General features: G+C 38.8%; 1 protein-coding gene across 3 annotated transcripts in view; it reads right to left on the bottom strand.

The window, feature by feature from the left end:
• The window catches only part of PALLD (palladin, cytoskeletal associated protein), a 554,902-nt gene that overhangs the window by 249,065 nt on the left and 290,518 nt on the right, over window positions 1-15,319 (bottom strand). For all 3 annotated transcript variants that reach the window (XM_072623162.1, XM_072623155.1, XM_072623156.1), the window contains 2 exons: window positions 12,452-12,571; window positions 8,408-8,750 (listed from right to left, as the gene is read on the bottom strand). In XM_072623162.1, the coding sequence (XP_072479263.1) occupies window positions 8,408-8,750; window positions 12,452-12,571 (463 nt within the window). The remainder of the gene's footprint in view (window positions 1-8,407; window positions 8,751-12,451; window positions 12,572-15,319) is intronic.

Below are 15,319 nucleotides of genomic sequence, written 5' to 3'. Positions count from 1 at the left end.
TCAGTTAAATGCAGATCTCAGACCTCTTTGTACTGTGAGTTTTTTCTTTACTCATCTTAGGATTTCATGGGTTCATCAGAGGGTTTTCTAGGGCACTGAGAGGTTAAGTTACTTGCTGAGGGTCACACAGCCAATATATGTCAGACAGAGGCGGGCCTTTGAATATAGATATTCAGGCTACCTCTACTCCTCTACTCCACAGTGCCTCTCCTGACTCTGATGACTACTTATTCATTGTGTAGAAGCCCATATTCTATTAAGAATAAGAAAGAAGCAGAAATTTATTACCTGGTCACCAACTTTCTTGCATTAACAGCCATAGAGCTTGTAGCAGTGGTGAAAAAATAGACCTAGGGCCATTCTTGGAGTAAAGATGCCCCAGGTTCATATCATGTCTCTCCAATAGGCTATCTGTATCACTACAAAATGGTCACTTAACCTCACAGGGTCCCAAGAAGTTCTCTTTCTCCAAGTTACTGAAGAGTTACTATCTACACTGGTGGAAGGAGCTTCCATATCAGGAGTCTCCCCTATGGAATGAAATCACAAATCTGTCTCCATTTAAGGCTTTCACTTTTAAAATCCTGTCACCAAGCCCTGCCCCACCATTCGGAAAAAAAGTCTATTTCCTTAATGTTGAAAATTGTATATTTATATGGTGTTCTTCCTCTGAACCAAACATTTTCCTCTGTGAGGTTTTAAAGTGCAAACACAAATGGGAATAAACACTAGTCCCTCTAACACTTTAGTGTAAATATGTTCATGAGATAAATCCTTGCTGATAACAGGAGTGAAGAAGCCCTGCAGAGGGAGGAAGGGAGAACACGGAAAGGAAAAGTTGGGGAGGCACATAAGACAGACTTTACCTCCCTTGAAGGGCTGGTCCTTCATTCTGAAGTTCAGGAAGAGTGGGAACATTTTTCTCTTGGAGTTGGGAAGACAGGAAATGAAAAGAAGGTAAAGTAGAAAAGAGATTACACTCATACCTCTCTTAGCTGCTGATTTAAATGTGTAGACATGTGTGCATTTCAGGACAAGTCTCATAGACTCCAGGGCATGCCTTGTGTAGGCTTCTTTCCCTTTTATGGTGTTGTATACGTTATTGGCAGTCAAGAGATGAATAAGCATTTTTTAATCTGTAATCAGTCATGTTCCTGGAGTACAAGGACGTAATTCTACACTGTTCTTTCTCTATTTCCTGGTTTCCCTTCTCTCCCATTTTTGTATCTCCTACCACCCACCCACCCAAGAAAATAAGAAATGAAAACAAACAAAAAACTTTCAATTTTGTATACTCGATATACTCATACAAATGTAAATTCTATTTGATTCTTGGCATACTTAGTGAAACTTGGGGAGAACCATAGACCTAATCCAAACTCTCTCATTAAATAGATGAGAAGATTGAGATCCAGTGAATTGAAATGATTTATTGAAATTCGCACAGTCAGTCAGTCAGTCAACAAACATTTATTAATTGCCTGCTATGCTGTGCTAAGCACTGGGGATATGAAGAAATGTAAGATAGTCCCTGCTTTCAGTTTCTCAAGGAGCTCACAGTCTAATGGGGGGTTCAGCATGTACAAAATTATCTACATCTAAGTCATAAAATAAATCAGAAATAATCAAAATTGGGAAAGGGGCATTGTAGAAGGTGGGATTTTAGGTAAAGGATCAAGGGAAGTCAAGAGATGGAGAAAAGGAAAGGGGACATTTCATGCCGTGGGAATGACAAGGAGACCACTGCCACTAGATCAGAGGTTCCCAAACTTATTTAGCCTATCGCCCCCTTTAAAAAAATTGTTCAGCTTCCACCTGGAAATTTACTTTCTTTAACCCTTTAATGGTTTTTTTTTTTTAACATTTGCATCATTTCAAAAAAATACAAAATATTTTTTTAAAAAATGACACATCTGAAATTTATTAATTTATGATAAATTTGTGGTTTGCCCTTGCATTGAAATTTTGATGATGCAATATTATGTCTTGTAAACATGTAGTATCACATTGTAAACAAGTCATTACATGCACATATTCCTGCCAATGCATGCTGGACTTCCCAACAATGCAAAACATGTTAGCCTGCTAACACTTGCTTGAGAAGACCTGTCAGCTGACTTGACCACTGATTGGCTATAACTTATATTTTGTGTGTTTATTTGGAAAATAATGCAATCACTATGACTTTAACTCTTACACAAAAGATGAAACATACAAGGTGGTTTTTCAAAATTTTCTTCTCTTCTTTCCTTATGCTTTCATCATCCCCTTATTTTTATTCAACACCCCACAATTGCACCAGAGAATACTGCTGCCCCCTTGGATCATTACAGCATGCCCCCTCCCAGGAGACGGTATCACCCACTTTAGGAACCTGTACACTAGATCATAGAGTATGTGCGGAGGGGGTGCAATCTACTTCTTCATCTTTAGATGCTACACACTGTGTTTTCTTCAATATAGTAGGTTTTTGTTATGTCACACTGTAAGCTCCTTGAAAAATAAGATCTTTGTCTTGGGCATACTTCATTATGCCTGCATTATTTGATTTTTCCCCTACTGTTCTAATCCTGGAACTCCTGTTTGTATTTTTGCTCTTCAAAGGTATCATTCAGTAGGAGGAAAAAGTCAAGTGGATATTCTTACTGGCTGCTACATTAAGTCCTGTCTTACTTACTTCATATATATTCGTATATATGTGTGCATGTGTGTGTGTGTCTCTCTCTCTGTATGCACATATATATTATTTGTACATAGATACTTTAATCCTTCCAATAGATCTCATGAATATATGTATTCCATCCATTGAAGTGGATCCCAGTCCATCCAGCCTTTCTTAGAATGAGTGATTTTTGTCCATATTCTTACACAGATACTCACAGAGGACTCATTTAATATCCTAGAGGACATTTCTAGGTCTTTTTACATTTTGAAGATAGCAATAGAATGCTAAAGTCATCTATCTGTTATTCCTACATGACTTCTATGCCTCATTTCCTAATCATCCCATTTCTTTATGCCATTTTTAGTGTAGGCTATTGCTGGAAATGCGTTACAGCCTGTTTGCACCCACAGTGCCTTTCTCCATTGCCTTTTGGTTCAATTTGAATTCCATGGAGTTGATAATATTCCAAGATGTGCAACAAAGGGGCAATACTGGGAGAAATTTTTTGTGTGTGGGTTGAAAAGATGGGTCTCAGGGAGTAGCTTGAAATGGTTTAAAGTTCAGTGTAATTTCCCCACATGTGATCTGCCTATTCAATTCTGGGCCTAATTCACTGTCCATCTGTAATGCCTGACCCCCAAATATAGAAATATTAGGAATAGCAGTATATTACAAACTACAATGCTTTATACATTTAGATTATGATCCAAAAAAAAAAGTCACATTTAGGCTAAAGGAAGGTAAACTGTGATGGAAGGTGATGGAAGGTATATAGGGCTGAGTTGTTGACAGTGGCTAACATAAATAATGCTAATACATGCTCCTTGAGTGCTGCATGTAACCCTAACCTGGGGTCCTGTTGCAGGTGGTCAGTATTACAGAAATCCCAGGTTAGGATTGCTAGCTAGCATTTGTGTGATGACTGAAATTTCATCACATGTAACTCACACCTCAAGGGATGAGGCCAAGTGAAAAGATATTGAGTGACTAAATAACTGAAAGTGACTTTTTCCCTGACAGCTTGATAGGAAACTCATCATCATACATTCATTAACATATATGACATACATAGCTGCACATCTGCAACTGTGGCCAATCCATTGGCTCCATATACCTGCTAGATGAGAATGAGTCAGGAAGTTGATCTAAGAATGCATGATTCTTCTCTCTTCTTTAGTTTCTCTTTATTTCTTAATTTCCTGACATCTTTATTAAAGTGGTATCTTAAAAAGCATTTATTAAGTATTTATTATTTGACAGGCACTATAATAAGTGCTTTTCAAATATTATTTCATAGTACATAGAGAGTTATTCTTAGAGTAGAGAAGACTTGGGTTTTGAGACTCAACCTTGACTCATACAGGCTATGTGATCCTGGACAAATTCCTCAATCTCAGTGCCCCAGGCAACTAAGACAACAAACTGCAGAAAATATATTGACCACCATACCAGGAGTTTCTTGCATTAGGAGACTGAAGATCTATTTTTTTTAAAGTTGCTTTAGGAAAAAATGAAAAAAAACTTTAACGAACTTTTTTTTTTTGAGAAGGGACCATTTTTAAATATATATAAGCCAAATTCTAGGATTTTTGGTCAATTCCTTCAATTCTTCCCGTACTTTTTAGGAAACAAATGTTCTAACCCTATTTATCTCTGCTCTTTATTGTTACTTTCCATTAGTGTGATTATCAGAGGTGAAGACGACTAAGGTGGCTGGTACCCTGTAAGGTGAGGTACTGATCTTACTGAGAAAGAAAGAAAATAGCAACAGCATCATTTAGGAAAGAAAGCTACAGCAAGCCATTCGTTCTCACTTCATGTGTCCTTCAAGTGGCAAATTTTATTGTGTAAAAAGATGAATTATCAATTAATCACCGATAGTTATTACTAAGCATTCAAATGCTGGTGCTGCAAGTCTATTTTGTGGCTGTATTTCAGTTCTCTTACTCATAGATAGAATTTTTAAAATTAGAATTTTTAAAAAAACATGGAATTTTTTTGAGGATGTTACTACCAGCTCTTATTAAATGTCTGAGAGATCTTAGACCAAAATTATCATAGGTAAAAATGTAATTCTTTTGAATCGTATTCCAAAAATGAAAAGGAAGAAGTGACAGATGCTAAATCTTATTCCCATTCAGTCATAGAATGAGAATTTGAAAGGAAGTATTGGAACATTGAAGCACATTTCATAGCAGTCATTTCTCTGAAGCTTGAACTTTATGGGGTTAATAGCTCTATTTGGAAATTCATATCAGTCGCTAGAGATGAAGTTTTTCTCTTTCTGGATTTTCATATAAAAACATTAATAGCTAACTTTGGAAACTGAAGTCTCATTCATCTATACCTGAGTGCATGTTTAAAATCTAAGTCACAAGCAACTCATGATGTCATTCTAGAAACTTGTATTTAAGCCATTCATCCTTCTCTCTTAACAACCACAAAATTGTTTTGTCTGCTTTTCGTAGACATAGCAAAAAAAAAATAATAAAACACTCCGAAGAAAGAAATCACATCCACATGAACATCCCCACAATCAGAACTCAAAGCCAAGCATTTTTGAACTCTGTAGATAAGAGGGACAGTTAATGCCTGTTAACAACTCCCAATGTTTGTGCTCCTCTGATTTATACTCAATTTAAAATAACTGCTAAGGAAGATATATTTCACTTAATCAAAAGCACAGGCAAGGTTGGCTTATTAAAATGCATTCGCCCTTCTCTCTATGCCAGGATCAGAACTTCCCTCAGATAATAATGTAAAATATACATTTGAAGTACAATTATGAAAGAAGCTTTATTCAAGGGGCCAGCCCCACTGTGTGCAGTCTTTTTTTAATATGGTAAAGCAGAAAGTGTATCAGATCTGGAGTTAGAGATCTGGAGTCAATTCAATTCCTTCCTTTGACACTTTATCTGTGTGAATTAAGCAAATCATATTACCCACCTGCGCCTTAGTTTTTTTATCTGTAAAACAAGGTGGCTGGACAAGCTGGCCCCTGACATCCCTCCCAGCTCTAGGGCCAGGAATAATGAAAGATTAGTCTACTTTTAAGTTCATCCTCTCATAGAGATCATATTCCTTAGCCTGTTTACCTAAAATTATTTCAGATGTTCAACACCGAAAAGTGTTTACAGGAGTATACAAAGTCATCCATAGATTATTCTCCAAAATTTGTAACACAATCCAAATCCTTGGCCTCTACTGTTTAACAATATGCTTAACAGCTCTTTAATCTGAATTTCCATTGAAGGGTATATTAAGAAGAGGATGGTTAGCTTTTGGAAACTCCATATCCTTGAATGAGCTTGCAACTCGTTTGTGTTAAAATGCATCTTATTAGTGTCTTTTGTTTTCACATTACAGTAATTTCTGCACATATCTCTATCCCCACCCCAATTTGAACTCTCCTTTGTAAAAGGAAAAAATAATTAAGCAAAAACAAGCAACTGCAGTGAGCTTCTTTGATTTTGCAGTTGTCTGTCCTAGTAGTCTCTAGTTTCCTTACTGACAGAAAGAAGCTACATTTCCATATTTGTTCTCTGGGACCATTGCTGGTTTTTCTATCACTCAAGAGATCAGCCTTCTTTCACTGACCTTTTCCTTTACATTGTTGTAATCATGGTGCATACTACTCTTCTGGATCCCTACATTTTATTTTGTAACTGTCTACCTATTTACTGATAAAAGGAAGGTGTTCTGACTGCTGTTTTGCATACAGTTTGACAAGTTTGTCTCATGGCACACCTTTGACTCTCAGCTCTCTTGGATTCTTAAGAAATGATTGGTGTTGGAGTCCAGTGATAGTCTGGGGAATATCATGGGGAAGAAAAAAATGAAGACCAAAACAAAACAGAAATAAAACCAAGCAAAAGAGTCTGGTTTTCCAACTTTCATGGGGTGAAGAGCTGGGAACATTCAATGGTTTACTCTCATGAAAATGTGAGCTCATTCAATATATACACATACTGAAGGAATCTTATTCTTTCCACTGACCTACATCAGATTAGCAATTCAAGGTTGCTGTGCCATGATGGAAGATTTACTGTGACCTTGTTCCTTCATTTATTTCTCCTTTTCTCTGGCTTTAGAATGGCTTCATTTGTAATAGCTCTTGGTTGAGTGGTGCCAATGGAAACAGTTTATACAAAGTTTATCATTCTAAGAAAATAACGGAAATTAAAAGTGAAGGTGGCATTTGGGGAAAGACTCAGTTCAAGAATTTCCTAAGCCAGAGACCACCATTTGTGGAGGAGGTATATATACTCTTTATAAAATGCTAAGCACAGTTCCAGGTAAATAGAACATGCTGAAAAAAAATTCTCTCTTGTTCCCCTTCCCTATATATGAGAAAGAACATGAACAGAGCTGGACCTGAGGCTGCTGTAAGGTTGTTGGTATGCTAGAGGTCTGGTGGAAAAGGCATTGGCTCCAGAATCAGAGGGTCTAGTTTCAAATCCTCTGACATGAACTACCTATGTGATCTTGGAGAAGTCACTCGAGACTCAGTTTCCTCATCTTCAAAATGATTGAGAAAGTTGGACTAGTTGACCTCAGGTAGAACTTTCAGTTGTAACTCTGTGACCTATGACCAAAGTGAGTATTTATCTCCATAAAATACAGCATTTCTTGAGAGGAAGGATAGCATAATGGATAGAGAACATACCATAGTGATGGGAAAAAGCCTAGGTTCAAAGGGACATATAGGCTGAGGGACCTTAGGCAAGTTACTTAACCATGAGATGTTCAGATTTAAAGAATCCACCTGAAATGTTCTCATGGACTATTTGTACTCAACCTGTGGTACAGTACTCCAAGCTCATATTGGTCTGATCAGTCAGTTGGACACACTGTAACTTGACTCTAACACAGCGATGTCATTTTGGTCCTCTTTGAGAACACAGGACAACAAACAACCAACCAGTATCTCCAAGAAATGCTCTAGAACTCTAAGTTGTAGAGAAGATGCTGAATTGCTTGGGTAGAGGAAATTCTTTAAACAGACCTGCCTACAAAGATGAAGTCATAGATTCCATCCAAAAAGATAAGAAAAGATATATCATTAAGATATACAACATGCTCTGGACCCTCTTAACACATCAGGCCTTGGGCTACCTCCAGGTCTGCCAGGACCTTGGCCAGGTCTTGTTCTCCTGTCCAAGATCCAGGGCCATGCTATATTTCTAAGCACGCCTTTCATTCTTTAGCTGATATTCATATTCAGGACACAATTTTCTAATCCCAATGATTAAGTTTCCCTCTGCCCCTCATTCTTTGATAGAATATTTAGGTTTCCTCCCAGTTGTTCGATTCTAGAGGATTTATAATTTTAAAAACATGGGAAGGTTTAAAATCATCTTTGCTCCACAGATCACACTTTTGTTTACAAGACCACCAGGACATGCCTACAGCCTAGCCTGAACCCTAGCATATGCAGCTCACTGATTCTGCAGAAGGAATCTTTTCAGGCAAAAAGGCAGAGTAATCCCCTAGAGTTTTAAGTCTCCCATTTACATCCCTTACTCTTCGTTATTTATTTTGTTTGACTTGTCCCAGACCTTTTGCCCCCTGGCAGACTGGGAGAAGCAGTGGAAAGACTCACTGGCTTGACGGCCAAGGAAGGAACTATTCTGGCCAAGTGGTTCATTCACCAGATAATTGCTTCCAGGCAGTTTTAGTTCTGACCAGGTAGAGAATTTAGAAATGAGGAGGATTTTATAAAACCATGCAGAAAACACTCACAGTTTTGGTTTGGCAAGCAGTGGAGGTGGCTCCTTTGTGGGCGAAAGCAGGACAGCTGGCTTTGGGGCAGATTTCTTACTGTTTGCTTTGCCATTAATCAGTCCATTTACTTCATGGCTCAGATGGATGCCATTGGTTTCCCTTCTGGCAGAGTTGAGTTGCAATTGAAGGGCTGCCATGCCTGGTCCAAGCTCAGGGTGGGACACTGGCTGGTTTTCTAGAGGTTTCTCTGGAGTCATCTCAAAGGAATTGATCTCTAAAGGTGGAGGGGGAGGTGGATCATGTTGGAAATCATCACTGTTGGATGGTCTTATGAAATCATGGCCACAGTTTTCCATGTTGGCTAAGGGAAGGAGGGAAGGGAAGAAAAAAGAAGAAAGGGAAAAAAATAAGACACTGCAACTCCAAGAAGTTATTTTCACACTATACAAGATTTTTTACAAACATTGAATGCTGTTAATCCATCAAAGGACAAGTGACTACACTGCGCCTGCATGATCTCCAGACAATACCAGTTGGATTTTTCTCCTGAAGGACTTTGGTAACTTCCACGTTTGCTTCAAATGACCACTGGATTTCAGATTATGTCTTTGTAAAGGGAAACCAGCTACTGCTTGTTTAGCAGCAATAGAGGATGCAGAAATGTCTAACAAAGGCTGAAAATAGAATTTGATCATTGTTGAATACACTAATGAAATCAACTAATAAACATTTGTTCCAGTACCTACTACGTGCCAGGCACTAGGCTAAATGTTGGGAATATATAAAGAGGCAAAAGGCAGTCTTAAAAGATTAAAGCCCTTAAAGAGCTTCCAATCTTGTGGTGGAGACAACAAACAAATACATCCAAACAATCTACAATATGGGACAAATAAGAAATAATTAAGAGAGGGAAGACACTAGAATTAAAAGGGGTCGGGAAAGGCTTCTTGTAATAGAAGATTTTCGTTGGGATACAAAGGAAGCCAGAGAAACCAGTAGGCAGAATGGAGGGGGAGAGCATTCCAGGCATGGGGAGTAGCCAGAGAAGACACCTAGAGCTTAGAGAGAAGGTGTCTTGGAGTAGATAGTGAGGAGTAAGATGTGAGAGAATTGGAAGAGGGAGGTGGGGTGGGCTAGGTTATGAAGGGCTTTGAAAGGCAAATAGAAGATTTTGTATTTGATCTTGGAGGTAAAAGGGAGCCACTGAGGTTTATTGAGCTTGGGAGGTAACATAGTCAAACCTAGACTTCAGGAAAAATCATTTTAGTGGCTGAATGGAGGATGAATCAGATTGTGGAGAGACTTGAGGCAGGCAACTTGGTGGCAAAGTGGACAGGATGCTGGACCTGGGGTGTTTGCTCAGTTCTCTCATCTGTAAAATGGGAATAATAACAGCACCTACCTCGACAGGGTTGTGGTGAGGATCAAATGACATAAAAATTGTAAAGCACTCAGCACAATGCCTGACAAACAAAACTCACCAACAGACTATTGCAATAGTATAGGCTTGAGGGCCTTCACAGCAGTGGTGGCAGTGTCAGAGGAAAGGAGGGGTCACATTTGAGAGACGTTACAAAGTTGAAATTGACAGGTCTGGTAACACTGCTCTGTACTCCCTCTATACCCCTCCATGGATCTGATTAACCAAACCCAGTGTGCCTTGCTAACACAGGCTTCCCAAGAACTAGAAAAGTTCTGGGGTATGGGGAGTGTGTATTCTCCCCATTTTACATGTGGAGAAGCTGAAGAATTCAGTTAAAGGATCTCAGATCTCAAAGCAAACCTAGTCCATGTAATTGAAACATCTACATTTGGCCAAAGTGTTCTATAGAAGTTGATTGATTGTGGTGGTATATAGGGGGGGTCACATCAGGTCAAGCACTGGGAAAGGCCACAGATCTCATGACAATAATTCCATATGTCCATATTCACAGGGCCCTTAAGGTAGGGACACTGAGGCTTTGTCTGAGGGTGCCCACACCCATGGAGGGGAGGGAGGAATGTGGAATTCCCTCCCATGATGCTCTTCCAGCTTGCTTCTCCCTTGCTTTACGGTCAGCTGCTGACCCCCAACCTTACAGTGTGATTGCCTCTCTTCTTCTGTTGGGCTCTGGACCCTGCCAGTCATTGCTACACCCCTGTCCCAAAACTTGAGCATGACCTCATTCAACCTGGTCAGACTGTCCTCTTTAACTCTCATTGTGCTGGGATACCAGTGTTTATCCACACCACAGATGAACTCTCCCCTTGGCCTAACCTGGCTGGGCCATGTTCTGTTCCCTCTTTCAGTAGAGACCTCTCTCTCAGTAGAACTAGACTATCTCCACATCTCTGTTTCCACCACCACTGAGTTTACTCTAGGTACCGGACTACTAGCTATTATTGCTGGGGTCATCCTATAATGTGCCTAGTATGTTGGTGGAAGTGCCTACTTCACCTACTCTAATCCTTCCATCAGGCTTGACCCCTTCCATCTGAGGCTGGATTTGAAGAATGACTCATTCATATCAACTCCTCCCATGCTGTGCTGGGCCTTGTTTTTTGGCTCTTAACTGAGAGGAGCCACGGAAATCACAATCACCATTCTCCTAGCTCTTTACTTCTTTTTATCTTGTCTCTGCTGCCACCTAGCACCAAGTTCCCATTCTCCAGGAATCAATCCGAAAAGAATGTCCAGTGCCACTCCAATTCATAAAAAAAAAATCTTGATTGATGGCCTACTGTGTGTAAAACACTATGCTAGGCAGGCACTGTGGGGGAGACTGAGAAGTATGGAAGTTTTCAGAAAGGTAGGCAATGTAATGAATACTTAGGCTGAAATAAAATACTAAGAGCAAATAATTGTTTTCACACTAAATGACGTATTTGTGAGTTTATATTTACAACATTTCCTGTTCCTGTTCCCACCTCATCTTCCTTCCCAGAGAGAAATCTCCTATAAGAAAGAATTTTTTAAAAGGGAGGTAGGGAGGACCAGCTCAGCAAAACTAACCAACAGATTGAAAAAGTTTGACATTATATTTAGTGCTCCCCACCCATAACTTCTCACATCTGAAAAGAAGTAGGGAAAGGTACCTTCTCAAATCTTTTCTTCAGCACCAACTTTGGCCATTTGAATTGTGTTTTGACATTCATTTTTTGGGGTAGGTAATTGGGGTGAAGTGACTTGCCCAGGTTCACACAGTTAGCAAGTGTCTGAGGCCATATTTGAACTCAGGTCCTTCTGGCTCCAGGGCCAATGCTCTACCCACCACACCACCTAGCTGCCCCTATATCCTTAGGGTCTTTTTTTCCAAACAGAAGCAATAAACCATGCTACTCTCTTCATAGAATGGCTGTATTTAGTTTCTGATGAAATTTAATTTCATAGATTAAAAAAAATCATTTCTGTCTTCTCACATTAGCTCCCTTTTTATGCTTCTCTTTCCGGAAGTTTTATTTACACTCAGTTACACGTATGTCTGGATCTCCTGTGTGGCTGCTTCATTGTGTCCTGCTGCCTCAGCTTCAGCTGTTAAATGTTAGCAGAATCTGATCCATTAGTTTCTGAGTTTCTAAGTTAAATTCCCATGATGCTATAATCCTGGACAACATTTCTATAGTATTTTAATGATTTGCAAAGCATGTTCCTCGGAACTAACCATGAGGCAGGTAGAATGAAAATTATTATCCCTATTTTGCAGAAAGAGAAATGGGCAGAAATGGAAATCTCTAGATTCAAAGACCAATGGTAATACTCTTTTGTATAATACTTTACAGAGTTTTTATGTGTGTGTGTGTGTGTGCTTATTGCTACTACATGGCCTTGAAAGCTCCTTTCCTATTTCCATGCCTCCCCATCAAAAATGGCTTTTGTTCCCATTTCTAAAGTTGCCTGTTAGGAGAAATGAGTAAGACTTTAGCAGAGATAACATAGGAGCAGCAGCCAGGATGCTTGGAGAACTGTTTCCTGAAGTACTGTAGTTGTCTTCTAAAGTAATTAGTTAGAACTCTGCATGCTGCCACAAGCAGTGATCTGACATCATGGTGCAGAAACTCTGTGTTTCCCCATCGGTCATGTACCTGAGCTGACAACTAGCTTTGCCATGCTGGTTACAGTTCCATATTCATTTCTTGCAGAACAAGTGAAGATTCCTGCATCCTCAGGAAAAGTCTCTGCAATGACCAGGGTACAAATCTCCTCTGGAAAGAAACAGAGATTAGGTCAGTCCACAAGTGTGAAATGAAGGTACTCTGTTAAGAAACTGGAAAAAAACCAACCGCTCTAATTTATTTAAAAAAAAAAAAAGACAAACCAGAGAATGACAGTCATAAAAAAGGATCTTTTAAATTAAAAAGTTTTCAGTCAAATTCTTAAGGAATAATTTCTCTTCCTGCTTTTACTTACATATTTCAACAATTAATCAACAAATATTAATTAAACACTCACTATATATCAAGCATTGTGCAAGGGACTGGGGTTAAAAATAAAAAGAATGAAAAAAAGCTTATATTCTAATGAGATGAGATAAGTATGTATGTATGTATGTATGTATGTATGTATCTATCTATCTATCTATCTATCTATCTATCTATCTGTCTTTCTACACATTTCTGTCTCTATGTTTACAGAATCAAACTATTTAGCAGAAAATTTGGCAGGAGCTTCTCTACTCTGCTACTCTGAACTACTATTTATTATCAGGAATCTCTTCCTTCTGCCCTTTGTAATGAGAGGACAAGGTGCCTTTGTCAAATACAACCTTAATCCTTTGTCTCATCCTGTGCCTTGATTTAATGATCCTCTCTATTCTCTTTGGACTCTTCAATTTTTCCTCCACTGGCTTCTTCCCAATTGCCTACAAATACACTTAAGTTTTCCCATCCTAAAAATACCATTTTCTGTTTGATGTTGTTCCTGCCTCAGGCTAAGATCCCTTTTTCTTCTTCTCCTTTTCCTTTCAACTTCTAGGAAAGCTTCATATTCACTTTACTACCACCAGTTAAACTCATCAGCCTCTAGCAATCGATCTTGCATGCCTACCACTCTGGACAAACAGCTCTTACCAAGGTCTCTACTGGCCTGATCTAATTTCCAAATTCAGTAGTTTCTTCTCAGTCCTCATCTTTCGTGACCTTGTTGCTATTTGACACCAATGACTACAACTCTTTCTTAATGCTCTCCTCTCTTGGCTTCCATGAGCTGTTCCATGCTAGCTCTCTTTCTACCTCTGCGGTCATTGTGTTACCTTTTCCTATGGTGGTTTCCCTTCCTTTGTGAAGCTTCTTTTTTTGGAATTCATCTCTTCTCTCTCTGTTTTCTTATTTATTAATTTTATTCACTCCCCTAGCTCTTGTGATGACTTCCATTTAGATAATATTACCATTTATCCCCAGCCCTGACCTCTTTTCCCAGTTCCAAATACACTTGTCTAGCTGTCATGTCTTTAGCAGGACATCCCATTGCGACTTCAAACCTGGCCAATGCTGACCTTGGTCATAATTTGCTCCTTTTGATTTTGCTACATTTTTGTCAATAGTACCAACATTTACTCAATGAGTAGTATTCAAAAGGTCAGTATTATTTTTTGGAATCTTTTCCGTCACCTCTCATATCCAATTAATTTGTTGTTGTTCAATTGTTTCAGTTGTATCTGACTCTGTGACCTCATTTGGGGTTTTCTTGGCAAAGATACTAGAGTGGTTTGCTATTTCCTTCTCCAGCTCAAGAGTTAACTGAGGCAAACAGTGTTATGTGACTTGCCCAGGATCATACAGCTAGTAAGTGTCTGAAGTCAGATTTAAACTCATAAAGATGAGACTTCCAGACTTCAGGCCCAACACTCTATTATGCTACTTAGCTGCCCTTCAATTAACTACTAACTTCCATAAATTTTATCCTTTGAACTTTTTTTTCATATCTATCCTTTTCGTTCTCTTATTGTAGCCACTACTGTAGTGGCTTTCATTTCCAAATATGTGGACTACTGCCAAAACCTCCCAAACGCCTTGCCCTTCCTCCATTCTCTCTCTCCTTTAAGCCACCCTTCATACCGATGCCAGACTTAACTTTCTTATTTATGAATCTGATCAAGTCTCTCTTTTGCTCAAAAGTCTTCCATGGCTCCCCAGTGTCTACTGAGTAAAGTTCAAACACTTTCACCTCACATTCAAGGCCCTCCACCATCTGGTGCCATCTTGCTTTTCTAGTTTTATCTCATATTAGTTTTCTGATGGTCTTTATATTCTATTTCAAGTGAACTAATTTACTGTCTTCTGAAAATATCCTTGGTTTCATAGACCTTCATGACTCTGGTCATGATTTTACCCATAGCGGAAATGTCCCCTTTCCCACCTGTTGAAATCTTATGTATAAAGCTCAATTCAAAGACTTCCTTCTTGAGAAAGATTTTTCTGATTACCTCTCTCAGGAGTGACCTTCCCATTAAGACCTTAAATAACTGTTTTGCAACTCTTTAGTCCATGTAACCTTACTCAACATCTTATCATCACTTCTGAAATTATATTTCCTATGGGAAACATGGGATTTGATGGTAAAAATGTGATTTGTACATAATCTTCCTTGAAGACACAGAGGAACAGAAAAGTAGAGTAGAAACAATCTGGGTTTGAATAGTGGTTGGCTTTCTATTTAGCTGTGTTACTAACTCTAGGAAAGTTACCTACTTTTCTGAGATGCACTTTGATCATTTACAAAATAGGGAGGGTATCTGAAGAGCCAGCTTTATAAGGTTGTTGTTAAAAAAAGAACTTTTAAAATTGTAAAGTACAAGGTAAACTGAAGGGAGGATGGTAAATAAAGGTGCAATCTGTGTGTTTTATAACTTAATTGTTTAGAATGAATAATATTTGAGGTTAGTTTGCCATGCTTAAGTGATGTTGTTAATTACCTGTCAATAACCACATTGCATAGGGGAGCTCCTGGAAAAT

This window comes from Notamacropus eugenii, chromosome 7 (genome assembly GCF_028372415.1).
Source record: "Notamacropus eugenii isolate mMacEug1 chromosome 7, mMacEug1.pri_v2, whole genome shotgun sequence".
Taxonomy (NCBI): domain Eukaryota; kingdom Metazoa; phylum Chordata; class Mammalia; order Diprotodontia; family Macropodidae; genus Notamacropus; species Notamacropus eugenii.
This window is presented reverse-complemented; position numbering and strand designations above follow the sequence as displayed.